We start from the raw sequence: 27974 nt of genomic DNA, 5'->3' as shown, positions 1-27974 counted from the left end.
AAGGATTTTTGTGATTTCTTTGTCATTCATATACATTTCATTCTGTGCAAAAGTATGAACCCCAAAATGCTCAACAATCAAGCATGAAAAGTAAGTGTTAAAATAAAACTCCAACATTTAGTATAGGGTCAATAGGAACAGGAGTGATCGGCTACGTCTTCACATTCTAATAATTGTTTACGGCTGATTATCTCTGGCCTGATCCACTCAGGCTGCCATTCTAACTATGTTTTCATTGACTTTTGATTATTTGTGAAAAATCCTGATCATAAAGCAGCTCCTTAGCTGAGCAATAAAAACTGGAATTATTAGTTGAAGCAATCTTATATCATCTTAAAACAAATACACAAAAATCATATACTGATGTTATGAACATGATTACAATTAAATGGATCAAGAGGGGTAAAAAAAAAAAAAAAAAAAAAAAAAAAAAATGAAGGGGAAGTCAAAGCCATCAACAGAGGTGGGAGACTTCACATGATGGCACACTCTCTTGATGACATCTTGCCCTGTAGGATACATAAATATACATCAACTACTGGCACTTTTTTCTTTGAAAACAGCATGCCCTTTGTTTTGTCAGAATTTAGCACCGGTTTCAGATGGAATATGTCTCACTGAATAATGTCAACTGCAGACTGTAAACATTGAAAGGCCTGGGCAACAGTACTTGCACGACAAACAATTGTATCATTGGCATAGAAATGTAAAGATGCATCAGTAGTATTATGACCCATGTTGTTTAAATAGACTATAAAAGAATGGGCCCTAAAACCGAGCCTTGAGACACACCATTTGTGACCTTCAGGTAGCTTGATGAAAGACCACTGTACTGCACATAATGTTTATGACCAAAACCAGCCAGTGGTGTGATTAGAGAAGTTGATCTCTGAAAGTCTGTGACATAAAATGCCATAATCTATGATATCAAATGGTTTGGACAGGTCTATGCAAAGTATCCTGGGATACCGCAGTGTGAGGAATGTAGAGTCTATGTCTCTTCCTGGATGGAACATCAGTCTGATGCAGGTTACTTCCTCAGCCAAAGTGTGTACCCAATCACAGCTGGGTGGGCAGAGACAATGTAAATGAAATGTTTCCAAAGACAGAAAGTGTGACTGGCGAGCAAACCCAGGACTACATATTAGTAGCCCAACTCCTTATCCCACTGAGCTCAATGGAACATAATAATAGGACAAAGACATCATCAGGTAGAATTTATTGTAAACCATTATAAAGTTATGAGCTGAACTTTTCCTTAATAAATTTTGACTGATGGTGTTCCATTTCTCCAACTGCTACACTGACGCACATCTATTGTTAAAGGTTTAATTCCTTTGTATTCTGTAATGATTTAAGCCCTAAAAAGGACTTTATTCAGCATCACTATCATTTTATTCCTCTGTGTTCAAATAAAGGATTTGCAATCTTATAACAACAATATGATTACAAACTCACCTGATCTAAAATCAATTTAATATTTTGAACCACAAGGGTTAAAATCCACCATGGCACACGGCGTGATACAGAACCCTCACCCGACAAAAATACCGCAAATAAAATTACCCATTATTTTATAACTAGGGATGGGTATTGATAAGGTATCAATTATCGATTCTGCTTATCGATCCGATTCCTTATTGATACCTCGTGAATTCTGTACTAAAAGTAGGCGTTACAGGTTTTCTATGTATTTCCTTGAGTCTTAAAGTAAATAAATATGAAAATAGTCACTGTATCCTTGATCTCTGGACATAAATAAAAATAAACAAAACTGTGTTTCGCTTTGAAGTTATTAATTCAGACTGAATTCTATCGTTCTATCTTGACTTGTCAGAGAGCCGCGCAACGTTTGGAGCTGTGTGAACAGAACGGAGGATGATTCTCGTTTCTTTCTCGCAACAAGACAGGAGTCCCAGTAAGTAACTTTAATCTGCACAAAAGTGAATCACAACTCATATTCAGGGATGAAAGTGGTGAAAAAAAAAAAGAAAAAAAAAAAAAAGCTGAAACCCAAAATTACCCCCCAACACCACCTGCACGGAAATGTTTGAATTCTAGAAGCTCTGAAATGCAATCTGGGACTATTCCAGACAATAAACTGGAGTGAGTGCTGAATCCATTTAGGTGGAAAAAAAAAATACAACTGTCCTTATTCACATTCATTTCAGTAGTATTCTGCTCTTACTAGGATGCAGCAGTTTTCTAGTTTGGCAGATAGTTCTGGAGGAAATCACTGACGAAATTAACAAACTGAAAATATGGTTTGCCCTTAACAAACTGTCATTAAACTTAAATAAGACAGGGATGAAATGGAGGTGTGAGAGTCACTAGGTGTTCACAGGAAACATTTATTTCTGTATGTATTTATTTATTTATGTTAGTTGCTATTATATATTTTCTGTTGTGTTTCTATTCAGGTTCTTTTTGTCTCTCTAAAATTGTATATAATAATCATTAGATTATTAATATATAAGCAAAAATAAATTTCAGGAATATTACAATTTGAAAACAAATACACCCGAACGTGATGACGGCTGCAATTGCTAAATGCTAACTTTTAACATTGAAAATGCCATAGACATGCTAACGCGTTAGCATCGCTCCCGTTTTTAAGTTATAAAATACATCTATCAACTGTTTCAGAAGACCATAACAGGTCGGTTTAACATAGAAAAGGTAAATAATACTCACAGGCGTATGCTCTTTAGGGTTTTAGCGGGGGAAAATTAAGCGAAAGAAAGAAATAAACGAAGCAATCGACCGAAGCATTGCTTCAATCTGCGAACCACGCTTCGATTGGTTCAAGGTTCAAAGCAAAGCCGCGCTGCAGAAAAGTTGATTAAGGACCCGCTGCAGGGTCTGTAATCAATGTAGAGAAATGATCATTTTCCTGACAAACACCCGCCAAAACAACAGCCACTCACCTGGTTCTGTTCACTCGGGGTCACCAGAGCAGATCCAAGGCAGAACTGCATGTTGATTTGGCACAGGTTTTATACCGAATGGCGTTCCTGACGCAACTCCACATTGCGAATTTTAACAAAGTAATTTTGTGACCAATCAAATGGGGCTAAAGCTTTAAAACAATCTTCTGAAATGTAAGCTATAAAACTGTTACCAAAGCATTAGGTTAAAATTTGTGCACGTTTTTTTTTTTTACATTCACACCAGCCCCATTGTTGGCAATGAATCAATTAAAAATAAATACATTTGAATCTGGCCTGGAACCACAGCCAGCTAAGTCTATGCATACTCACAGTTTGTCTCACTTCCTCCTCTTCCTCTCCATTTTCCACTTCCACCTGAGTCTTGGTCACACTCCTTCTGGCCACCTCCTGTTAACACAATCCAGTCAACACACAAATGAAAACAGACAAAGCACAGAGAAGAACATGAATGAATAAAATATTAGATCAATTTTCTCTTTAAGAAGCTAAACTCACTTAATAGCATTTGAAATAAACAATAAATAATGCACCTGAAGAAACAGTAATGAAGCACAATAAAGAAACACTTAAAAATTTTCACATGACCCCCAAAAGGAGGGGAAAAAAAAAAACTTGACTACAGAAAACAATCCGTCATTACCTCGCCATCGCCGTTGACCAAAGTGGTAATGATGTCATTCCCTGTGCCCCAAGACATCTGGCTCTTCCACAGCAAGTCAGTTGGTGGACTGTGGGCCACACCTGCATCTGCAGACCACACCTACGCACATAGTGTGACATTTCATTTGATCTTATGGAACAGAACAAGAGCACGGCAAGTTACAAGCTACAAATCATTTCAGAACTAAAACTGCACACTGACATACCTGCATAATTTGTAAACTGTGCAATTATTAATTTTACAGTTTCTTACACTGCACTGAAATTTTGTCACAGTCAAGCATTTAGACAGTGACCATTTTTGCAATTTTGCCTAATTACATCACCACAAAGGATCTGAAATGAAACACAGAAGCCAATAACCCATTCAGAGTTGTTAATGGTGTCTTCCCTCTCCAGTCTCATTCTTGGACAGTTTCAGTTTTGAGAACTGCCCACTCCAGACAGATTTACAATACAGCACCATAATATTTATATAATTTTTTAGTGATTAATGCAAAATTAATTTCCAAATATAATCCATGACAAGATTTTAGGTCAAATAAATTTGGTTGTTCCTAAGTAACTTCATTCATGAGTTTTAAATTAAAAATGGCCACCAAATATGTTTTTGATAAGAATGCCCCTAATGCACCATCATGGCAATAAGTAAATAAAATAGAATTAACAGAACATTATTTTGGTGTAAGAGTACACTAGCCTAGTGTGAATAGTCATTCTCTCAGAATTTTACATTATATACAGTGAGGAAAATAAGTATTTGAACACCCTGCGGTCTTGCAAGTTCTCCCACTTAGAAATCATGGGTGCTTAGAAGAAAAGAAAAAAAAAAAAAAAAAAAGGGGGGGGGGGGGTCCCCAGAAACTTTTGAGAATACAAGTGCCCTGTGGTGCATTCTGGTGCATTCTTTGGACTAAATTTGGACCTTAAACAGCTGTTAAATTTCTCTTGTGATCTCATGCAGTATGGCACAACATGTGGCTTTTGAATGCATGGTGTGCATCCTGTAGGAGCATGTACAGAATATAACAACAGTTCACAAATATAGCTAAATATTCATGAAAACTTTAGTTTGTTTGTGATTGGGCTCAAAGACTAGGCAATTAAAAATCATAACTCAACTAAAATGTTATAAATAACTTCATAACTGCTTTCGGACTAGGTAAAGAGATATATCATATCATAATATCATACCATAATACTGAAGCCACTCGATTACTATTATTCAATCAATAATGCACAAAAAAAAGTTAAATTTGTTTAAATTATCCATCTCAGTCTGAGCCCAAACACCTCGAAGAATCTGAACCTGAATTTATTTATTTTATACAGAAATGTATTTGATTGACATACCTTGATTAACATACCTTATAGTAAAAAAGCCACATATTCTTGTGTAAATTCCTGTAAATCCACTCAAAGCCACTGTGTCTTTTTCCCATGAAAAAAGTCTACAATAAAAACTCATTTACATTCTTGTGTAAATTCATGCAGCCTAAATCCATTCAAAGCCAGTCTTGTTTCCCAATGAAAGAAAGTCTAGATTAATGAAAAAAAGTCATTTTCTAAAATCCTGTTTGAACAGCACAATGTTTATTTTCCAGAGAGAAAAATTCTTACCGTGTTTCCTGAGGGCACAGTTCACTTTTCCCCGTTTCTTTTATCTTTCAGGTGTGTTGATGAAGCCAGCGACAATTCCACGGATTCTTGTCCTTATCAAACTTTTTCAAACAATCTTTCTCGCCATCTTCTCTCTGTCCAACGTCGGTCCGTAACAGAGATATGCTGCACAAGTCTTCTTTTAAAAACTTTAGTGCTCTAAAGGTTTGCGATGACCACATGCTACCTTTAGCTTAAAGGTGATAGAGAGAGGTTGAATGGGGCATTAATCCTTCTGTGACGTGATATGTATCTCCAAAAAAATTGGTTGGGTCTGTAATGGCTCAGAACCTTCTTAAAAGGCTCTCCAAAACAGCTATGTTACTATGCTGGGTTTAGAATGCATCGTTTGCCCTTAATGGCGTCGTTTCAGAGCTTATTTGGCAACCTCATTATGAAATGCACATAGGTGTTGGAGCTGATCGGTTGCCATTGTTTGATTGGCTGCCCTTGCTCTCACTGAAAAGAAAGCACTCTCAATTTATTGGCTAACTTTCATTTCCTCCGTGAAATGCGCAGAGCAAAGAAATAGTCGGCGGTTGTATGTACTGGGGATGCGGTTAAAAATTAATAAAAGCCATTGATCGCGTACATTGCTTTCCGTGGGAAGAATATGTAAAGACCGTAGTCCGCTATGACAGCCTGGGAAGGCACACTTGTAGCTCGTCATTGCTCCTCTTCCAGTGGTAGCAATGGGTGGGCACCTTATGAATAATTAATTTTGAGGGGGCGTGTGTGAAAGGGGATGGGTGTGGGTGTGTGTTTGGGGGGGCTATTGGTGAAAATGTGACGCAATGTTTCCCTCAAACACGGATTGGCCAATTTTCTGGCGGCAATTCAAAAAAGGAGAAATACTTGAAACAGAGGTTGTGACACTTGCTGGCACTTCGTGTGTATTCCCCACAGCGGGGAGACTCTGAACTAACACCAAAAACATGAAAAAGATTATTTTGATTCTCTATCCCCTTTAAGCTACGTGCAAGAGACACACAGCGTCGCCACAGCAACCAACCAGTCTCGCTTTACAACTGTTGCAACAGCCAGGCTTTTTTTTCCTCTGAGGACACTGCCACGGTTTTATAAAACTTGCACGATGTCGTTAAAAAAGATCACTTTGCGATAGACATTTTAAAAACTCAGTGACAATCATGATTACAGAGTAAAACACTAACACCTCCCCCCCCCATGATGAAATCCACGGAATTTCGTGGATCCACGGATTTTTCACAGCCCTGCATTTATTTTAGACGGTAAGAATTTACAAAGAGGGAAAACCATCCAAAGACTGCGAATAAGCATCCCTGGGGGTCTGAAATTTTCATCTTAGGTGCATGTCCACTGTGAGAGACAATCTACAAAAAAAAAAAAAAAAAAAAACGGAAATCACGTATGATTTTTTTAAATAATTTATTTGTATGTTACTGCTGCAAATAAGTATTTGAACACCTACCAACCAGCAAGAATTCTGGCTCACACAGACCTGTTAATTTTTCTTTAAGAAGCCCTCTTATTCTGCACTCTTTACCTGTATTAATTGCACCTGTTTGAACTTGTTACCTGTATAAAAGACACCTGTTCACACACTCAGTCAATCACACTCCAACCTGTCCACCATAGCCAAGACCAAAGAGCCGTCTAAGGACACCAGGGACAAAACTGTAGACCTGCACAAGGCTGGGATGGACTATGGGACAACAGGCAAGCAGCTTGGCAGAAGACAACAACTGTTATGGTTAATTATTAGAAAGTGGAAGAAACACAAGATGATTGCCAATCTCCCTCAGTCTGGGATTCCATGCAAGATCTCACTTTGTGGGGTAAGGATGATTCTGAGAAAGCTGAGAACCACACAGGAGGACCTGGTCAATGACCTGAAGAGAGCTGGAACAACAATCACAAAGATTACATTAGTAACACATGATGCTGTCGTGGTTTAAAATCCTGCAGGGCAGCAAGGTCCCCCTGCTCAAGCCAGCACATGTCCAGGCCCGTTTGAAGTTCACCAGTGACCATCTGGATGATCCAGAGGAGGCATGGGAGAAGGTCATGTGGTCAGATGAGACCAGAATAGAGCCTTTTGGAATCAACTCCACTTACCATGTTTAGAGGATGAGAACAACCCCAAGAAAACCATCCCAATTGTGAAGCATGGGGGTGGAAACATCATACTCTGGGGGTGCTCTTCTACAAAGGGGACAGGATGACTGCACCGTATTGAAGGGAGGATGGATGGGGTCATGTATTGCGAGATTTTGGCAAACAACCTCCTTCCCTCAGTAAGAGCATTGAAGATGGGTCATGGCTGGGTCTTCCAGCATGACAATGACCCCAAACACACAGCCAGGGCAACTAAGGAGGGGCTCCGTAAGAAGCATTTCAAAGTCCTGGAGTGGCCTGGCCAGTCTCCAGACCTGAACTTAACAGAAAACTTTGGAGGGAGCTGAAACTCCAAACCTGAAAGATTTGGAGAAGATCTGTATGGAGGAGTGGATGAAAATCCCTGATGCAGTGTGTGCAAACCTGGTGAAAAACTACAGGAAACGTCTGACCTCTGTAATTGCAAACAAAGGCTACTGTACCAAACAGGTGTTCAAATACTTATTTGCAGCAGTAACATACAAATAAATTTTAAAAAAAAAAATCATACATTGTGATTTCCGGATTTTTTTTTTTAGATTATGTCTCTCACAGTGGACATGCACCTAAAATAAAAAATTCAGACCCCTCCATTATTTCTAAGTGGGAGAACCTGCAAAATCGCAGCAGGGCATTCAAATACTTATTTTCCTCACTGAGTGAATACTCAGTCCTACAGACACCTAGGCTTTTCTAAAGCATTCGAAAATATGTTACGAGTATCAGTCGTAGCTTTACACATTTCCCTTACTGCTGACTGCAGCTGTGAAGCAGAAAGCAGCAGAATTTGCTCTTGCTAGTTTTCCAATGTGGAAGCTGTTGCTTATGATTGTGGCACAACTGTATTAACAGCATAATCGGTGTGTTGACAGGCACAAAATGTTTAGCAGTTTGCCGGTGGTCTTCGCTCTTTTCCTGCTTTTTACCAAAACACTGCAAATACAACTCCAAAAACATGTTTTTTCCCCTCATACCGTGACGGACTGCCCAGCCTTGAGGACAAACTTTGGAAAGAATTTATAGATGATTTCCTCGCCATTATCAACGCATCTCTTCAACCTCCAGTTGCCTAAAGGCTGGTCCTGGAAAACAAAAAGGGCACATAACCTTGTAAATCTCTACTTCAAACGAAAATACCAAAAATATAAAGATATGTTAATATGATTTTCTACCAATATCAGAAATTTAGACATCTGCTTTAAGCAGTCCATATCTGACACTGGTGGGAACATGTTTTTTGACATGAATGTCACTGTGCACGTGCAAACCCGCTCTTCTGCACTTAGATTTCAGAGGGTGACATAAACAATATATTGTATTTAAAAAAAAGGATTGGGGGGATTTTCCAGTTGATTTTTTCCAGGGTGAACGTTTAGACGGCTGCTCTTTCTGATGTAGCTCCAAAGGTACAGGTAGAATGGTGCACTGGTGGGCAGCAAACATGATAATCACATGGACAACAGGTGATTATATTTAAGAAGATTAACAGTCAACAGCAGAGATTTGACAATCACACTGTATCAAACTGTCAGACATATTACAAATACAATCGCCAAAATGATATACTCATGTTTATGTCAGTGTCTCCCACCTGCACTCTTCTGTGTTACTGGAGGTATTCAGATTAATAAATTTAACAACATATTAGACTGAATTACTATTGATGTCATCAGATTGAATCAGGTCTTTGATTTAATTGGAAAATTACAGCTGACACATATACTTGTTAAATATTTGATAAGTGATCAGCTATTTAAATAAATTGAGGAAAAACACTAAAATTTTACAGGTTTCTTAATTTACTGATTTGTTCCATTTGTCTCTTTCATGTCACTGTTCACTGAATAGCTTTGTGTTTTTCCCACGTTTGGCTTTGGAGACATGTTGAATAAGAGTTTTTTTTTCAATGTTTACAAAAATAATAATAAATTCAGTCAATCATTATAAGATACCCTTTTGTTCACAGTTGGTTATTACGCATTTTCTTTACTATTTTGTGGCTGCCACAACAAATGAATCCCACCTGCTCAGAATTATTGGTCAGTGAGACAGCATTTCCGTCCATATCAGTAGGTGATATGGTTACTGCTCCGCTAGCTGTGGCATCCTCAGAGACAAGGAGATCTCCTCTTCCCATCTCCTGCATCTCTCTGGTTTCAGCATCCAGTCTCTTCCTCTTGGAGGAACGAGAAGCAGAGGAACCAGTTATCCTGGAAACAGTGACTCGAGGAGAAGTGCCAGGAGACAGCTTCAGCCTGAAGGAAAGCAAACAGACAGCATCATGTCAATAGAACAAATATATATCCACAAATCACACAGAGTAACAAATAAGCACAAGCTGTCAGTTTTCAAAAGGGGAACAGAACCAAAAAAATAAAAATAAAATAAATAAATAAATCATTCCTTGCTGTAACAAACTGATTATTCTGGTTTGCCCTGCCTAACAGTTTCAAACAATTACTACAATTCACAATATTTCTTTTAGTTTGAGCAAACTGACAATCTGAATAATCAAACCAAACCCAAACAGAATCCTGACAATGAAATTTGTATCATCATTTATGGAACTGCAGGCCATTTGTGTCCATCATTTAATAATTCTGCGTACTGTTTGCCGATATTCAATCATCCAGGTTGGCAATGTGTAAAGACTTACAGCAACAGGACTTCTTGTTGGTCTTCAAGATGTTTTGGACACTCACCCAAGTGATGCCTTCAGCTTGAAAAGGCATGACTGTGTCATATTCCCTGTGTATACTCTTGGAGGGAGAGAGCCCCCATTGTAAACTAAACGAGGTTAATCGAGATCCTTACACAGCTGCTCTTCAGAGTTACTCATACTTGTTTCCAGGGGATCACTAGATGATGAGCAACATATCCTGAATCATTTTGGGGAGTGACAAAAGGACCACAATATCAGCAGCAGCAACATAGTGTTTCAGACTTCTTCACCCCCAGTTAAGGGAAGGTTTTCCAATTTCACATAGATGGCTTCTTTAACACTGCTCTCAACCCATTCTTCTTCTTCTGTCCAAAATGGGAACGTTTGTGCCCTGAAAAGTGTGCTCATTATCTTTTAGACGACAGTATAAACTGTGGAGACCTGACCTGGCACATTTCTCCTTGCGTGCTGCCCCATACATTTGTTTACCAGCTGCAGATTCTCAAGAGAAACTAGTACAATAACCTTTTTTTTCTTTTTTCGAAAAGCTTGACCTTTGTTGTTTTACAGAAGACCCTTAACCCCTTAAGTGTATTTACTAAGCATGCTGCACAATCTTATAATTCAAAACTGAATTAAGTGATTGGGATGACTGATAAAACATTTTAAAGACCAACAATAAAGTTCAGCTGCTGTAGAATATAATTGTAATTGTTTTCTGTACCTGTGCTCTTCTCCTTCCAGCAGTTTCCGGTAAGCATTGATTTCCATATCCAAGGCGAGCTTCACATCTAGCAGCTCCTGGTATTCACTGAGCTGAGCGTTCATCCTGTCTCTCAGATCGCTCATCTCACGTTCTTTGTTTTCCATCGCACGGCGGTGCTTGTCCCGTTCTGCCGACAGGATTTCTTCCAGCTCTCTGATACGATCCTCTGAGGCTGCAACCTAAATGTATACATACACATAAATCTTAAGCATAATCAATATTAATGCTATACATCTGTGAGCAAGCTCACAAAATGACACCCAAACTTCTGCCATTATAGCTGCTCGCGTGTATTATACATCAGTGACAGTAAATTTTCTGTGATGAAATACCATAATTAAACCTCTGTACACATGTAAACACAAAATTACCCAATTGTCTCTGTTTGAAAATGTCACAGAGTGACAGCACTTTCCTTCAGGCACATCTTAACATTGTGTGCTATTGTTGTGGAGACTTAGGACAGAGTCCTTTATTACTAGATGATAGCCAAAGTGTTTCAGTTGTGCTCAAAAGTGTCCAGAAAATTCAAAAAAGGATCAAAATCTCAAAGCAACAGTTGTTATTTTCCCGGCAAAGGAAGCAAAATTCAGTCACCAAGAACACCAGTACAGCTTAGATGTACACTGGTTTGCGTTCATCTTAAAATATATGAAGAGGGAAATTTCTCCACTCCAAAGGATGGTCTTTTCTAAACAAGGCCACACCAATAAAAACATCTCTAAAACCCAAACCATTATAATTTTTTCACTGGTATGTTTTAATTCAATTTTCCTAAAAAAAAAAAAAAAAAAAAAAAAAATTAAGTTCTTTACTTACATTTTCACCCTTAATTTCAATTTCTTGTGCCATGGCACAAAAAACAGCATACACTTTCATACACACGTTTTGCATACAACTTTTGAGTACATCAGGTGTGTTTTTCTAAATGCTATTAACCTTCTGGGGCCGACGCCGTCGTATACGACGGCTAAGACCAAGTTTTACTAAATTATAAATAACTTTTTAATGATATGAGATAGAAACTTACTTTTTTTTGCTGAAAAGTTAACTCCAGACTTTCAAGCCAGCCATCAGCCATCTTTGTACTCCTCATAGACGCTGTGTGATGACGTGCGCAATGTGAGTGTCCAATCGGAATTGGTTTACCGTCACATGGTTTTCCAAAATCCAATCGTAGGGCAGATTTACCTCACGTGAAAAGCCAAAGATCGTTTTCAGGAGTGATATGTTACTAGTTGGCCCGTTTGAATAGCCCCCTGGGTTATCCAATGAGTACATACTATTGGGCTCCAAATGCGTGCTGCGCCATTACGCACAACAATCAGTGAAAGCAGCAGCAGACAGAGAGCCTCTGATGACAATCTCATATGCTCAAACAAAGAGTGTGTAACTATCAGGATTGCTCCACTAGTTTGCATGTGAATGTTACTGGATAACTCTGTTGCTTTCTCTGTGTAAAGCACTGTTTACCATATCAGTGGACAACAAAACGCATAGACCATTTGTATATATTGTTCAAAATGTGCATTTTGTTTATTGTTTGAACCTTTTTGTTGTACAGTCTTTCACACAAGACCTCAAATTACCTTTATAAAGTGTCAAAACAGTTGTTTATTATAGTTTGCTGTGTGTTTTGAATAAATGTGTGTAGAAAATTATTTTTCACTTTATTTTTTCCTTGCCTATTTTTGATTGTAAACCTTTATTACACTTATAAAACACAACAAAAACATATTTTGAAAGCACAGGTTGTCCTGAAAAAAAAAAAAAAAAAAAAAGAGACATAAAACCTGATTGTGGGATGTGGGGAGAGCTGTTAAGAGCAATATTAAAACATTTATGCTAGGTGAGTGAACTGTCCAAAAAATGCCCTCGGACCCCAGAGGGTTAACTAGTCTGTGCAAAAAGAGTATATACTTATCCTTCTAAACATCTGTTTAATGTTATCAGTAATAATACAATAACATGCTTTTGGAGGGCGGTATGCATTTTCAAGTGGCCCGACATCTATGCCCAGTCGCCCAAAATGACAGCTGTCATTGCGGGCGACAGGATGGACGGAGGGACTCAGAAAAATGCATACCACACGACAACAGCATGTTATTTGCATTATTAGCACTTTTTACTGAGATACACAACACGTAACACGTACATAAAAAGTTGGCTCACTTAACTTCTGCCTTGTTGCCTGGCGCCCACGATACTGTTCAAATTCAGCAGTGCGTTCTCATCAAGCTGGCTGCTTTAGCTGCTGTTCATTGTCGTACTATCCATGAGAAAATCATCCAGAATATCCATATTGGGACCAAAACACACTTCTCGCCTTTTCATCTTTTCCTCTGCGGACAGTTTTTTTTTTCCCCCTCTGCGGACAGTTCTTGGGCTGCGCGCTATGACGTCATTTGTTTACGCACAGCGGGCGGGTATAGCCAGATACCATCACCGTAAATCTATGATACCGGCCTAGCAACGCCCCGGTAAAGTGATAATAATGCACAACATAATCTTCTTGCATTTGCATATCGCATAATATGTTTGTTGTTAGCACATCACTTGGATTTGGTAAAAATGACACCACACTATCATTCTCCCAAGTTTCACAGAAATCCACTAAACAGTTTAGGAAGTGCTGCTCTTACAACAGTCATGGACATGCAGACAAGGGGATTACTATATACCCCCAGTATCTTTGTTTGAGGAAACATATTTAAGCTCATTAGCAACACATCAAAAAGTTGAACATCAATGTACCTGAAACATACAAAAAGCTGTTTGTTTAGTTGTGTTTGCTCCCTATAGGTTGTAAACACACCGTACCTGTTTCTGAAGGGCACTCAGCTGATATCCAAGGCTCTCCATTCTCAAACGGGACTCCTGCAGCTCCTCTCTGGCTGAACTCATTGCTTTATCATTAATGTCCGAAGACACCTTTGCATTATTCAGCTGGAAATGAAACCAAAACATATGTGGTATTAAGGGTCAGAACATCAGACTTCAGGGTTTTGCTAAATCTACTCACGATAGGCCCAAATGTTTTCACCAGACATTATGAAGATCAGCTCCATTAACATGACCTATCTGGTTATTTAAAATAATGTTTTACATGTTCTCACTCTGGCACTTATGGACTCTTCTGGCTGAGGCTTTTCCCAGCCTTACCTTGGCTTGGAATGTTTGTTCCAGTTCTTCCTTGTAAAAAGAGACTTGCTCGTCATGTTGTTTCCTCAGATCCTGATGAGATCAAACATCATTAACACCAACTGGCAAATAAAAATCCCACTGAATCATTTTTGCTCAACTATTTATATACTGTAGCAACACATGAAGCTGGAAACTCAATAAAGTTTCAGTGGAATTCACTGCTTTCTTAGTTACATGTTTAGCAAGAAAAAAATTTAAACAGAAGTATTAGTAAAGGGAAGAAGAGAGATTTCACTTGCTTTTTGTGACTACACTGCACGGCAATTAATGAGCACAAACTTTGAAATTAAAGAGAAGAAGGAGAGCTACACAAATAGCAAAATACACTGGTAAGTGACAGGCAGTTTCTGGTTGAGTGTCAGAAAGGCTGTCTTACAGCCCCACAGATACAAGAAAAAAAAAAAAAGACAACATACCTGTAAAGCTTGTGCCAGTTTAACCTCATAGTCTTGTCTGGCTCCGGAGTCCACCTCCACCATTCTTTGCTCTTGCCGGCGCCGAGACTCACGCACCTCCTAAGCACAAATGAGAGAGTTACGGCATCACGGGTGACGATATATGCCACATCACATCACAACATATTCATCTTGGAAGAATATTTTCTCTGCTTAGATGCCACAGATGCTGAAATTGGATGCAGTGGCCTGCTTACTGCTGAATGTGAGGCCCAGAGACACAGTTTCACAGCTGATCTGACTCCCCACCTCAGCGCACACCGCGGTAAGCTCAGAACTGCTCCGTGCAGCTCAATGTTTTTTAATGCACAAGTAAAGACTTGGTCCCATTTTTTATTCTGCACTCTCTGGCTGGCGCTCCTTTAAGTAAATGATCATCAGTACTCAGTTTGATGTCTGGAGAAATATTCTGCAATCAACCATTAAATTTTCTTAAGTACGCTTGAAACTGATGTGATGTCACATCCCACTCAGACTGGGCCTACAACACATTGCACCATTTGCTGACTAAAAGTGGTACTACATATCAACCTCATTTCAACCAGCAGCAATTGAATATATGTGATTTTTGGATTTATTTATTTATTTCCGATTGCATATCCTCAACGTAAATATTCCGATACTGTGAGGAGCATTTTTTCCCCACCTCTGGCTGTTAGTGGCAGACTTAATTCTATGACACTTTTTATACATTAAGTCCAATGATCGTATTTATGTTAACATAAATATGCTGGCCATGCCAAAACTGTCTGAGCCACTGGCATCAAAACACAGCAGAATGTACATTTTTACAGTTTAAGAATAACACTCTTCCACCACACAATAGTTTTTTTTAATATTATTAATCAGGGCTGTGAAATGAAAATTATCAAATCAAAGGAAAATTTGCAGGGGGTCGAGCCGGGGTCTAGGGCCCACGGGGCCCCAGAAACCAAATTAATGTTGTATCCAATGATACATTTTCAGCATCTCCCAGAAGAAAAAAATCTCCAAAAGAAGTGCATATTTAAATGATCCTGGACTCAACTTTTCATTTGAACTGTCAATGATCATGTTGAAATAACAGAATATGACATGGAAGTAGGACTTGGAATGATTTTCCTTTTAATTGTAAACCAAATTATGCATTAACTCAGAACAATTAAACTACGTGAAATTCATGAAGACTGAAAAGACTGTTAAAGGATTTCAAAAACTACAGCTAAAGCTTGTAGAATATTTTGAAAATCAGGGTATAATGTACCTTATTAGTAAAAAAAAGTCACATGTTGTGTAAATTCCTGTAAATCCAGTGTCTTTTTTCCCATGAAATAAGTCTACATTAACTCATTTACATTCTTGTGTAAATCCATTCAAAGCCACAGTGTTTTTTCCAATGAAAGAAAGTCTACCGTATTCTCCGCACCATAAGGCGCACCTAAAAGCCTTAAATTTTCACAAAAATCAGCCGTGCGCCCTGTAATCCGGTGCGCCTTATGTGCGCACTGAATTCCAAAATCTGTAAAAACGACCGACGTTGTCTTTGACCGTCGGAATATCGGACCATTTCCCGCTGACACAGGGACGTAATACGTAAAGTACGTACGCTGGCAGCATAGAGTACGTACCCTGGCAGCGATAAACCGTACGCTGGTAGCGTAGAGTACGTACGCTGCCAGCGATAAACCAATCAGAGAAGAGTCCGTGATACGTACACTTACCTCCGCCACTCCTCCGGTAGTTACCGTATACTACAGGTATCCTACAAAACAACATTTGTTTGTCTAAGGTCCCCCGAAAATGGCACCAGCGAAGAGACATGCTTACGAGGCACAATTCAAACTGCAGGCTATCAGTTACGCAGTTGTTCATGGGAATAGAGCAGCTGCGAGGAAACAAGAAAATGAACTGCGCCAAGTTAAAAAGACCAAACGGAGTTTCCGCGGAAACAAAGCGAGGTGGCCACAGCTAGAAGACCAACTCGAGCAATGGGTCATTGAACAAAGAACAGCCAGGAGAAGTGTCTCTACAGTCACCATTCAGCTGAGGGCAAAAACAATAGCGATGATGAGAGGGAAGATGAGCGGGAACCTGGCGTGTTTGATGGTGAAATTGCCCAGCTGTTCAATTCAGACACAGAAGATGAACACTTCGATTTGTGACAGAACCATAACAAAAAATAATGTGAGTACCATACTGTTAAATACCGGTAGTTCAAAGTTGTTAAAAAGTTCAAATAAACTCACCGTTTTGCTTCCGTGACCTTTTTTTTTTTTTTTTTGTAGACTGTATGTTTTAGCATGCACCTTTTGTAAGGGTTAAGTACCCGATAATTGAGGGCGCGCCTTATGATCCGGTGCGCCTTATGGTGCAGAAAATACGGTACATTAATAATAAAAAAGTCACATAATCTTATCTAAAATCCTGTCTGAACAGCATAATGTTTATTTTCCAGAGAGAGAAAAATTATTACCGTCTTTCCTGATGGCACAGTTCACTTTTCCTGTTTATCTTTCAGATGCGTTCATGAAGCCAGCGGCAATTCCACGCATTCTTGTTCTTGTCAAACTTTTTCAAACTTTCTCTCTCCATCTTCGCTCTGTCTGGCGTCGGTCCATGACACAGACATGCTGCAAAATTCTTCTTTTAAAAACTTGAGAGCTCTAAAAGTTTGTGATGTCCACATGCTACATTTAGCTTAAGCGTCTTGTAGGAGCCACACAGCGTCGCTGCAGCAACCAAACAGTCCGCTTTATGACAACTGTCGCAACAGCTACGCTTTGAGTGGCATTTTTCCTCCGCGAAGTTCCGTGGACACTGATTTGTATCTGTAACACACAGAGCAGTGTCCGCGGACTTATAAAACTTGCACGATGTCATAAAAAAAAGGAAACGCTTTGGATAGGCATTTTAAAAACTCAGTGACGATCACCATTACAGAGTACAACATTAACACTCCCCCCCCCACCCTATGATGAAATCCGCGGAATTCCTCGGATCCCCTGAGTTTTCACAGCCCTGTATTAATTCTCCTCTTGCCATATTGTAAAAAAAAAAAAAAAAAAAAAAAATCCTCCACCTTCCCTTAGATGTGTGAAAACACTGTTACAGCAGAAGGATTGGTTAAAAAAAATAAAAAATTGGAAGCAACGCTCACAGAACCTGAGGGAGGAAATTCTCAGTGACAGGTAACATTTCTCATCAGTCAAACTGTCACAATAGGAAACACCCATCATTCCATTTCAACAGCCTTGTAGGCTTCCATGATTTTTCCACAGGGTTACTCATACCTGTGGCAGCGTCAGACAAGTGCACGTCATCATACAGATTTGTACAGTCTTGTCGTAAAGACGCACACACCTTACCTCTTCAAACATGCTTTTCCTGAACTCCAGTTCTTCGCTCAGCGATTGACAGCGATTCTCCAAATCGACACGCATCAGTGTCTCAGTCTCCAGCTGACGCTTAGCAACAGCATGGCTGTCCTCTGCCTGCAAGTGCCAAGTAACACAAACAACATTAGCTCACAACAGACCAACAAACAATAAATTGGCTCATGTCCTATTTTGAGACAGGTAAACCCCACTACAGGTTTTTTTTTAATCATATCCTGCAGGGAGATTTTCTTTTTAGCATTGCTGGTTTTTACTGACATCTTTTCCAGACAACTCTTAACATGCAGGGATTTAAAAAAAAAAAATAATAAAAATTTTTTTCAAGGCCAATTCATAAGCTGTTCATCATCTACCTTTTGATAGAAACCCTTCTGTGATTGCATCCTAGGACTTAAGGTAAACAAAGTGTTAACAGCTAAGAAAACAGCAAACTGTTCTCCTGCTGAACAAGATTATATTTCACTCACTAACCACTGCTGCTCTTTTCTAATGCAGCATCATATTATAGGAAGACTTTAACCTGCAAATTATTTAAATACTTCAGGATAAACACATTTTAAAGGAAAAGTTTTTGTAGTGCTTTTACTTAAATTCAACACCAATTAAAATCTCAGGCCTGTAGCCAATATTTGAATTTGGGGAGAAGGGGGGGGTGTCTTTTTTGGTGATCGTGGACTTTCGGCTGCAAGGGTTTTTGATGTCCTGTCCAGGGACGCATTCTGGTTTTTTTTTTTGATGACTATTTTCTCACCCTGATCCCCTTCAATGTACTTGTATTGCTTAATATGTGTACTTGTATTGCTTAATATGTGTTGTATTTTCTTTTACACATTTTTACCCTTTGTTGCCTTTAACCAAAACTGATATCACAACCTACTTCACATTCCAGTTTAGTTATGCAGAAAAGTTAAAGTAAGTAAATTTATTTTTATATGGCTCATCAACTAAACTTAGTCCAGATCTATAGTGAAACATAGGCCCAGAGAGATATACTGATTTAAACATTTTAGTTGTTAAAATTATTACTACTATTACTGTTATGATGATAAGTAGTAGTGGTATGAAAAATGTCTTCAAATGTGGACCTTTAGTCAAAGGGTGTCGTGGAGGGCACATCCCTCCCACAACACCCTCTTTTCACCTGGACGTGCCCCTTGTCTGCAGTCTCTGAGCAGGAACAATAATCAAGAATTTGTGTATTTATGTAGAAATTGTGACCTGATTGAGAGCTAGGAAGGCTTAATGAACGCAGACGATCTGTAGCTGTGTTTTTAGTTTAACCAGAGCAAGGACACTCACAGAGACTCTATATTATTACATTTTCTGCAGTCTTTTCATGAGTAAATGCACAAAAAAGTAACTTTTGAATTAGTGATGCAGAGAGTTGAGCAAGTGTGCCTTGTCTGTTTAATTTTAATTCACTATCGGTAAGACAGAAATATTGCATGATGTCAAACAGAACTGTGTTTACAACCTGACGATGGATAATGGAACACAGGTGTCATTCCACAGATGTATTGGGATTCATCCGAACCCCCCCCACCCCACAAAAATATGCTTTATATAATTGGTCATCAGCTGCCCTGCCCTTTAAGTATCAGTATTGGTCATTGAAAAACCCAGAGAGTTTTAACTGGATAAAATCAACACACTGTTTTTGATGTAAACTGCAGTGGCTCTGGCAAAGTCTCCTTTCAATCTCAAATGTTGAAAAGAGTCTTGTTTCTAACAAAATGTGAGCAAGGTTTTTGACTCTTAAATTACTAATATGAATCATCACGTAACAGTCATACAACTCGAAGTTTTTAAGTGCTTCCAAGTTGTTTAATGGATTGTTTTATTGCTTCATTAAACACTGCCCCCTGACACTATAAAGGTCTCTGTTCCCACCCTATGATACACACCTTAGCCAACAGACTCTTGACGTCCGCTAACTCATTAGCCAGAGCAGCGTTCTGGCTTTGAGCTGTGGAAAGAGCTGCTTCACTCTGGTTTAGCTTTCCTTCTAAAGCACTGGCCCGGGATATCGCTGCTGCAAGATCACCATCCTTCTTCTTGATACTGGAATAATATAGACAAAAGGAAGAGTTTATGATCTCGCTGGAACTGCCTATTATTTCTACACTTCCAAAATAATGCTTCAGGAGACAGGGTGCACATAACTGGTGCTCAAGTGCACTTGCATGCTAGCATGCACAACTATTTTAATTTTTAACTATTTTAACAAAAGCAAATAATGAACATAAGCAGACTTTATGATTTAAAATTGTTTTTTTTTTTACATTTAAATTGGTTTAAGTATACAAATACAGTCCCATAATGAATTAAAAGTAACTCATACAAGGATAATACTATTAATAACTTGCGCCACCAAGCCCAACCTCAAACTTGTGCAAGCTATAATGATACAACATGATTTTGGAGGGTGCTATGGTTTACTATCAGCCCTCCATCTATGGTATCAGCAAGAGGATTTACAGAGAGCTGTTAATGAAATGTCAGGCTGCTATCCAGAGAGGGAGGGCCCACGATAAAACATAAGGCCCAGAATAAAATCATATCATCATTATCACTAACACTACACAAATATAAAACAAAGAACATCCTGTCACTGTTTGCCTTTCCTCTGTGCTTGACAGATTTGCTTCAGTTCGTGTTTCACAGTGAGATTCCTGTATTGCTAGTTAGCATGCTAACATCTCAGCAAGATGTCTTGTAAATCATCTCAGTGTTATTATCTGGTTGCAAAAACCGGATTTTTAGGTTTGTTTCTTACCAACTTTCACAAAATATAAGAGAAAATGTGCCAAACATAGTAGGCCCAATGTCCATATAGGTTTTCTTCTGAGTGCCAGCGTCTGTTTTCAACTGCTCTTAATAAGAACACTGCACTCAAGCTTGTTTGTTCAGCGCAGATTGCTTTTTTTGTGCCTCAGCTCAGAGTGGTCATATGCTGAAAATCTCTCAGCTTTTCAGAGAGACGTTGTGACATCACTGCAGTGGTTTTCAGGTAAATGGAAGGAGATGCTTATTTTTGCTTATTTGTCACTCAGAATATATCACAGTAGAGACAAGACAAAAAACAAAACAAAAAACTCATCTGTGATAGCAGACTGAACAGATGGTTGGGACCAGCTGTGGACGAGCATATTTTACCACCATACACTACAACCTAGTCCTTGTTAGCTGTTTATTGTTATCATAGAAACATGTCACAGGGAGCACACCAACCAAAATGAAAATGAACCGAACTGTGACCGAGGTACGTACTGAACTGTGATTTTTGTGTATCGTTACACCCCTAATAAATATGCATCTAAACAATATGTGTTCAAGTAATTTTTTTACCCCCCCATACTTTGAAAAGCTTTGCACACCTTTACTGGCAATTACATTTCTTATAACAACACCATCCATTTTTATCTGGTTTCAAACAATGTGAATACTACATTTAGTGTCATCTTACCTGTGTGTGGCTTCATCCAGTTCAGCCTTGGCTTTGCCTAAGTCTATCTGGAGTCTGGCTCTCTCTCTAGCAGTTTCATCCAAAACTCGTCGTGCATCAGCTAATTCTGCCTCATACAGAGACTTCAGACCAACCACCTAAAGACAAAGACACACAGGTTTATTCTAGCTGGAAAGCATTACCAGGAGACAGGAAGAGAAGTGTGTTTATCCCCAAATTCTGTAGCATACAACAAGAGGCTTTCCTTGATGGGGATGATGGTCCACTGCAGGTTATTTCCCCATCAGGGCCAGTACCAATTTACAACTGGGTGGACTGCGACTATGCAGAGTGGCCAAGAACACAGACAGGTATTGTGACCAGGAATCACACCCAGGTTAACATATTGGTAGCCCAACTACTTATCCCCCAAACTGAACATGAATGATTTGTGTCCAATAGTCTAGGGAGCCAGTACCTTTTGAAGATTCTATAATAACAATATCCATTCATTAATTTTTGACAATTATCCAAGTCTGGATCACGGTGGCAGCAGATCAAATAGGTCAACCCACACGTCCCTATCCTCAACCATGTCCTGTAACTCTTCCTGGGGGATTCCAATGAGTCTGGTACAGTAAAATCACAGTCTGAGTGGAGGAGGTCAAAGCAGCTGTGTGTGCATGCCCTACAGTTGTGAATGCAGCCTTAAATAATAATGATAAAAATCTCAGTGTATTTCTGGATCTAAAGCATATGCACACCTGAGTTGGACAGAAGTCTGGGCACCAAAAAAATAAGTATTCCCAGCTTTTTCTGAACGCTTCCTCGGCAGGTCCACTGGCTTGAATGAATTCAGATCAGAGGGTGTGACTAACGTATTTATCCCAGATGGGTTAAAAATAAAATTATTATTGCTACCATTTCCGAAACTCATAACAGCATGAAAAAATAATTACCTGGGAAAATAGAGAGGGAACCACCTAATTTTGAAAATTTGTATGATGGTGCAGCACGATTCTGCCACTGTTTAGGGAGAGTGCTGGCACTACTGCTGTTTAAAAATGCAAAAGTATTTTTGTCTGATTGCTTGATTAATAGATAAAATAATTGAAGAATACTCAATTCCAGAAATATTTGATAGCTGAAGCCTTAATGTTCAAAGTCTTTACAACTCTTAGGCTATAACTTGACAACATTATCAAACTCATTTTATCCTCAACAACATCAGCCATTTTAGCATTTTATCTCTTCTCATCAGCACGTTCTCCTCTGCCTACAAGAAGGACCAAGACCAATCAAAGATTTCTGACATCCGGCAATCCAGATCCGGATCACCTTCAAAATTACTGGAGTCGTCCGTGCCCTAATATCTATCTGTGGTGGAAATTTGGTGAGAATCCGTGAAGTAGTTTGAATCTGGATCCAGATCACCTCCAAAATTCAGTGGAGTGTTCCATGCCCTAATATCTATCTGTGGTGCAAATTTAGTGAGAATCTGTGAAGTAGTTTTAATGTAATCCTTCAAAGTGTATATAAAGTAAAATCTTGATCGAATTAGTCAAGTAACGCGAATAATTTGATTACAAAAAATGTTTGAGGCAAATTCTGTGCCTCGAAGCGTCTTTTAACGATGTAGTACATATGCCAGGCCTGTGTGTGGCGCTGTTACACCCCCAGAAAAAAAAAACAGAAGAAGACTGGAACATGCCCATAAACCGTGTAAAGGCTAACCCAAAAGCTACCGCTTTCTAACGTGACACACAGAGTAAAATAGGTAAAGCCTTTTAAGAGAAAGAGGGCCCACACTCATCAACTGAAATAAACTGACTGCGCATTTAAAGCAAAGTAGTGTGTGTGTGTGTGTCTATTTCTGCTGTCTCTCTCTAACCAGTGGGTCACTCAGCACAGTCACAGCTCTATCCCCAGCCACACTGACAAACAGTTTCTGAAAAATCCTCTCAACAAAAGTCCACTCATTCTTCTGTTTTTTGCTCAGACTCGCATTGAATTGTTTTGCTTTTTAATTTTCGCTTTTTTTGGGCAACACGCAACGCTTCACAAACACTGTAACTTAAATAAAATAATAATAATGATGATAATAATAATAATAATAATAAACTGACTGGGAGGCTTGCATGTTCAACCTCCAGCTGAAATGCATCTGCTGAATTGCAGAGAAAGAGGGATAAAATAATAATAATAACACAGGGACCCAGTCCACCAACCCTAAAAAAAAAAATAATAATAAAAAAAAAGGTTCAATTTTACAAGTTGGGGAAAAACAAAACAAAACAGAAACCACATCCTGTCTCCATTTCAGCAAAATGGCAATACTGGCGCAGCGACATTGTGCCACTGCTTAGGGAGAGCCCTGGACTATTGATGTTGTTTAAAAATGTAAAAGTACTTTTTATCTGATTACTCGATTAATCACCAGAATAATCAATAGAATACTTGATTACTAAAATAATCAATAGTTGCAGCCCTGAAGGTCAGACAAGTATTCCAGGGCCAGCCCATTCAGAGACTTAAAAAACAAATAAAAAATCTTAAAATCAATACTGTACCTAACCGGAAGTCAGTGAAGGGAAGAGTGCACTGGAGTTATGTGCTCACGCTTCTTTGTCCCAGTTAGAAGAGCTGCTGCATTCTGTACAAGCTGCAGGCAGTTAAACTGTGACTGGTCAACACCAACATAGGAGTTACAATAATCTAAACGAGATGTAACAAAAGCACCTGGTTTAGATAAGATTAATAAAATTAATAATGAAACCAGCGCATCTGGCACTCTACACCCAAACTGGTCAAAGGGAATAATGTGATTATCAGGCAGCGGAGTCTCATTTGAACCCCTGCGCGATATCGTTGGATTTCACCACTTCTGGGGACAGCCTGCTGTTGTGCAATATAAACATAACATCACTTCAGATGGAAAAATGGTGTATTGTTTTGTTTTCGGGGGCAGCACGGTGGCTTAGTGGTTAGCACTGTTGCTTCACAGCGAGAAGGTCATGGGTTCAATTTCCGCCTGTGGCCTTTCTGTGTGGAGTTCGCATGTTCTCCCCGTGTTTGCGTGGGTTTCCTCCGGTTTCTTCCCTCATCCAAAGACATGCGGGTTAGCTGGATTGGAATTTTTAAATTGTCCGTAGGTGTGCAAGTGGGTGTGGTTGTGTTTGTTTGTGGCCCTGTGACAGACTGGTGTCCTGTCCTGGGTGTACCCCGCCTTGCGCTCTATGACTGCTGGAATAAGCTCCAGCCCCCTGCGACCCTTGATTGGACTAAGTGGTTGAAGATGAGTGTGTGTGTTTTGTTTTCGGCTGCAATCACCAAAGCAGTTGCGAAAAGTGCAGTTTTTTCAGTTCCCAATGGGGAAGGGAAGACAAGGTAAATGGGTCATTCCATATTAAATGAGCCAAATTGAGAACATCTTCCAGTTTTATGGTCTCAGAATTGCTGTTTTTTTATATTTTGTGGTATGAGGTGTAAGATGAAGATTGCACTTCGTTCCAGTTAAATATCTCCACCCATTCCGATTTTATAGGCTGTTGAAAAAGGGGGCGTGGCAACATTAACCCTTTGTTATTGGTTTGTAAGCATTTTTAAGAGGCTCTAACTCAAAAACAAGATATCAATTTGATTTTTTCAGAATGTATTAACTGTCTTAAACTCTCAGAAAAATTATTTTTACAAACATTAACCCTCCACTGGCCACACAGGATAAGGGTGAAAATTGAAATTTGAACGGTACTGAAGCAAAATCAGCCGAATATAGGCTCAATTTTCTCACATACCATTGAAGATAGTGCTTTGCTTTTAGTTTTCTGTAAAGCACATGCCAGGGGCTTCCAAAGGAAGTGAACTTCAGACTGATGCTATTATTTATTTCAGAGCAATGTTAACCCTTTTCAGCCTTGGTTGCCGGGTGGGGCACTTTTGGACTCCTTTTTTCACCATGTGGGTATCTTCTGATTTTCAAAAACTATGTATCATCTAAAAGCTCTTGATATGTGCTGCTAGAAAAATTACCCACTGATATAAAACAAACACCCCTACACATAGAATTAAAGCCCTCCTTTCACGGTTTCCCCACCTCTCTGTTAATTAAATTAGTCTTTGTTGCTGTCATCATCTTCTTCGTTATTCAACAAGTATGTGATGTTTTTGGTGACACATTTTGATATATTCTAAGGCACTGATGACTTATATTCATTTGGAGAAACAAAATAAAGGCTATGACATCTTTAAAGGATGAGGTCGTGATTCCGAGGTTTCCAGACACCCGTTTAAATAATTTACAGCCTTATTTTATTAAACCGGAACCTGAGTGGTTTCAGTGTTTTAGCCGCCTGGTGGTTAAATCCTTGGGGATTTATGTAGCTGCACTCACCTCTCTGGTTGTAACCTCCTCTTTTTCAGACACTTTGACCATCAGCCGGTCGTTTTCCAGCTCCAAAGACCGGACCCGGTCGATGTAGACGGCCAGCCTATCGTTGAGGTGCTGCAGGTCTTGTTTCTCCTGTAAGCGGGAGATCCGTGTCGGGGACAGAGGAGTCGAGGCTTCGCGGCTCGGGGTAGCGGTCGCCATGCTGCTGATTTTCTCGTCCTGTTTCGACCCAGCGCTCAGTAAGCAGGAAAAAAAAAGAACAAACAAACAGACCTGTCTGCTATGGGCTTCGCTAACTGTGCGCACGCAAAAAAAAGCAGGATATTTTCTGGATAAGCGGTGCGATACTAATCAATGAATCGGTTTTTGTTTCAGTCCGAAACACACTGCTGTCGTTCCAAGATGGCTGACGCCGCTAAAGACCGCGCCAAAAGCAGCAAACGCTTCCTGTGTCGCAAAGGATGATGGAAAATGTAGTCAACATTATAAGAGGCAACGCTGCATTCTTGTGGATCAAGGCAAATCCTGTTTTTGTGGACCCTCAACTTTTTTCTATCTCCCTATTGATACTGTGTTGATACTGTGTCACTGAATACTGACATCTGCTGGACCTTAAAAATCCTTACAGGCACTCAAGTTGACACTCTCAATGACACTGATTTAATGGCCTAGTATATACAATAATATAATCTAAGTCATTGTATTTCATTTTGTATCATTTCATATCTTCATTTAAATTAAAATCTTAAATAATAATAAATAATGTGAACACGTATCACAACATGAAAATCTAAGTGAACATGTTGTGAATGAGGATAGTTGTGGACTGGGATTTTATTTTTTACAAATTTTTATTCAAAAAAAGAAATTGTTCCAAAGTCTTGAATTTGAGTCTGTTACACTTGTTTGATGCAACTTCTCCAGCTTTAGAAAACACCCACTCACAGGGCACAGATATGAGGCTGCTGGAGTGCAGAGAAATTGCTCTTGTTTAGATAGGAAAGTTCTACTGAACAAATGCGATATTTAACCTGCAGAAAATAGTATGAATAGTAAATTAAGAGTCACTTTGAAATAATACGAATTCAGATAGATCAAGTGGAAACTCTGAGAGGAGCTGGATGAAACAAGGAAATTAAAATATACCTTATTTTCTGATATGACATCAAAATGATCCCACATGGCGGAAACTTTCCTTTTTGTTTGCTGCTGCTCCATGACCTTTGGTGAATTTCATGATACACCCAAAAGATCCAAGATTCTTTTGACAGATGCATCCCGTTGACAGATACGCTTCCTTATAAACACAGTTTGGCCACTTTGGTGCGTCAGTGTCAGTTCGAAACAGTTCCTGTATCAGTCAAGTGACTTTCACAAAGCAATACACGCACCGATATGGGGTTTCGCTCTATGAGCTTGACGCATGCGCCGACGCATCAGTGTTTCTGGACCCATCACTAGGAGCAATAATTTCCCATTTTGACAATGCATCGGAATGCCACTTTCTTTCTTTCTTTATTTTTCTATTTATCCTTTTCTTCCTTCTCCGTTCTCATTATTATTATATTATTATTTCACAGCTTGACCCAGCCCATTAACAACAGAGGGCTCCAAACTGAAAAACATTAAACAGTCAGTGTTTGTCACATGTCTGACAGAAATAAACATTAAAGGGGCAGAGAGGCTTTGACCTGCATTTCACACATGTCAATGTGTGACCAGAACATAAAAACATAAATACACAGCAGAACACGAATATCCATCAACAAAGCGGCAGTCCTGGCTGGGACACATCAAAGATGCAGAAACACTCTGCAGGGATACACATTGCCAAGACAGCTTAAATGCATAGAATACACATTGCCGATACAGGAAAACAATATGCATGCCTCGGTATGGTGAATTATGTCCACAACGTGCATTAGGTGTTGAATGTTCGCTACACAGTACCGCTGTGAGGGTGTAACAAATGCAATGCTGTCAGATATTTCCAACTACTGTCATTCATACACTACATTAGCACCATTAATAATACACATATTTGTTTCACTGACATTGCAACATGGAGGTTATGTTTGGGAGGCAGAGCCTTCAGCTTTCAGGCTCCTCTCCTGTGGAACCAGCTCCCAATTCAGATCAGGGAGACAGACACCCTCTCTACTTTTAAGATTAGGCTTAAAACTTTCCTTTTCGCTAAAGCTTATAGTTAGGGCTGGATCGGATGACCCTGGACCATCCCTTGGTTATGTTGCTTTAGACGTAGACTGTGGGGGGG

The 27974-nt window shown here is 39.3% G+C and overlaps 1 protein-coding gene across 1 annotated transcript; it reads right to left on the bottom strand.

Annotated features, from left to right (window-relative positions):
• Positions 1 to 18: 18 nt before the first annotated feature.
• Positions 19 to 26126, bottom strand: lmnb2 (lamin B2). The gene is made up of 13 exons (XM_034180316.1): positions 25703 to 26126; positions 21334 to 21470; positions 19772 to 19928; positions 17838 to 17963; positions 14455 to 14553; positions 13997 to 14068; positions 13655 to 13780; positions 10793 to 11013; positions 9430 to 9661; positions 8381 to 8488; positions 3592 to 3711; positions 3261 to 3338; positions 19 to 509 (listed from the first exon to the last, which is right to left on the bottom strand). The coding sequence occupies exons 1-13, from the start codon at positions 25898 to 25900 to the stop codon at positions 474 to 476; spliced, it is 1710 nt and encodes a 569-aa protein (XP_034036207.1). The 5' UTR covers positions 25901 to 26126; the 3' UTR covers positions 19 to 473.
• Between the last annotated feature and the right edge of the window lie 1848 nt (positions 26127 to 27974).

The sequence above is a fragment of the Thalassophryne amazonica genome, chromosome 10 (genome assembly GCF_902500255.1).
Source record: "Thalassophryne amazonica chromosome 10, fThaAma1.1, whole genome shotgun sequence".
Classification (NCBI taxonomy): domain Eukaryota; kingdom Metazoa; phylum Chordata; class Actinopteri; order Batrachoidiformes; family Batrachoididae; genus Thalassophryne; species Thalassophryne amazonica.
Note: the sequence above shows the minus strand (reverse complement) of the source record. Positions and strands in the feature narration are given on the sequence as shown.

Excerpts from the sequence above, each read along its gene's own strand:
- lmnb2 (XM_034180316.1), bottom strand. The coding sequence starts at position 25,900 with ATGGCGACCGCTACCCCGAGCCGCGAAGCCTCGACTCCTCTGTCCCCG. Across the intron at positions 19,929-21,333 it reads CTGGATGAAGCCACACACAG|TATCAAGAAGAAGGATGGTG; the intron begins GTAAGATGACAC and ends ATATTATTCCAG. Across the intron at positions 3,339-3,591 it reads TGGTCAACGGCGATGGCGAG|GAGGTGGCCAGAAGGAGTGT; the intron begins GTAATGACGGAT and ends TTGTGTTAACAG.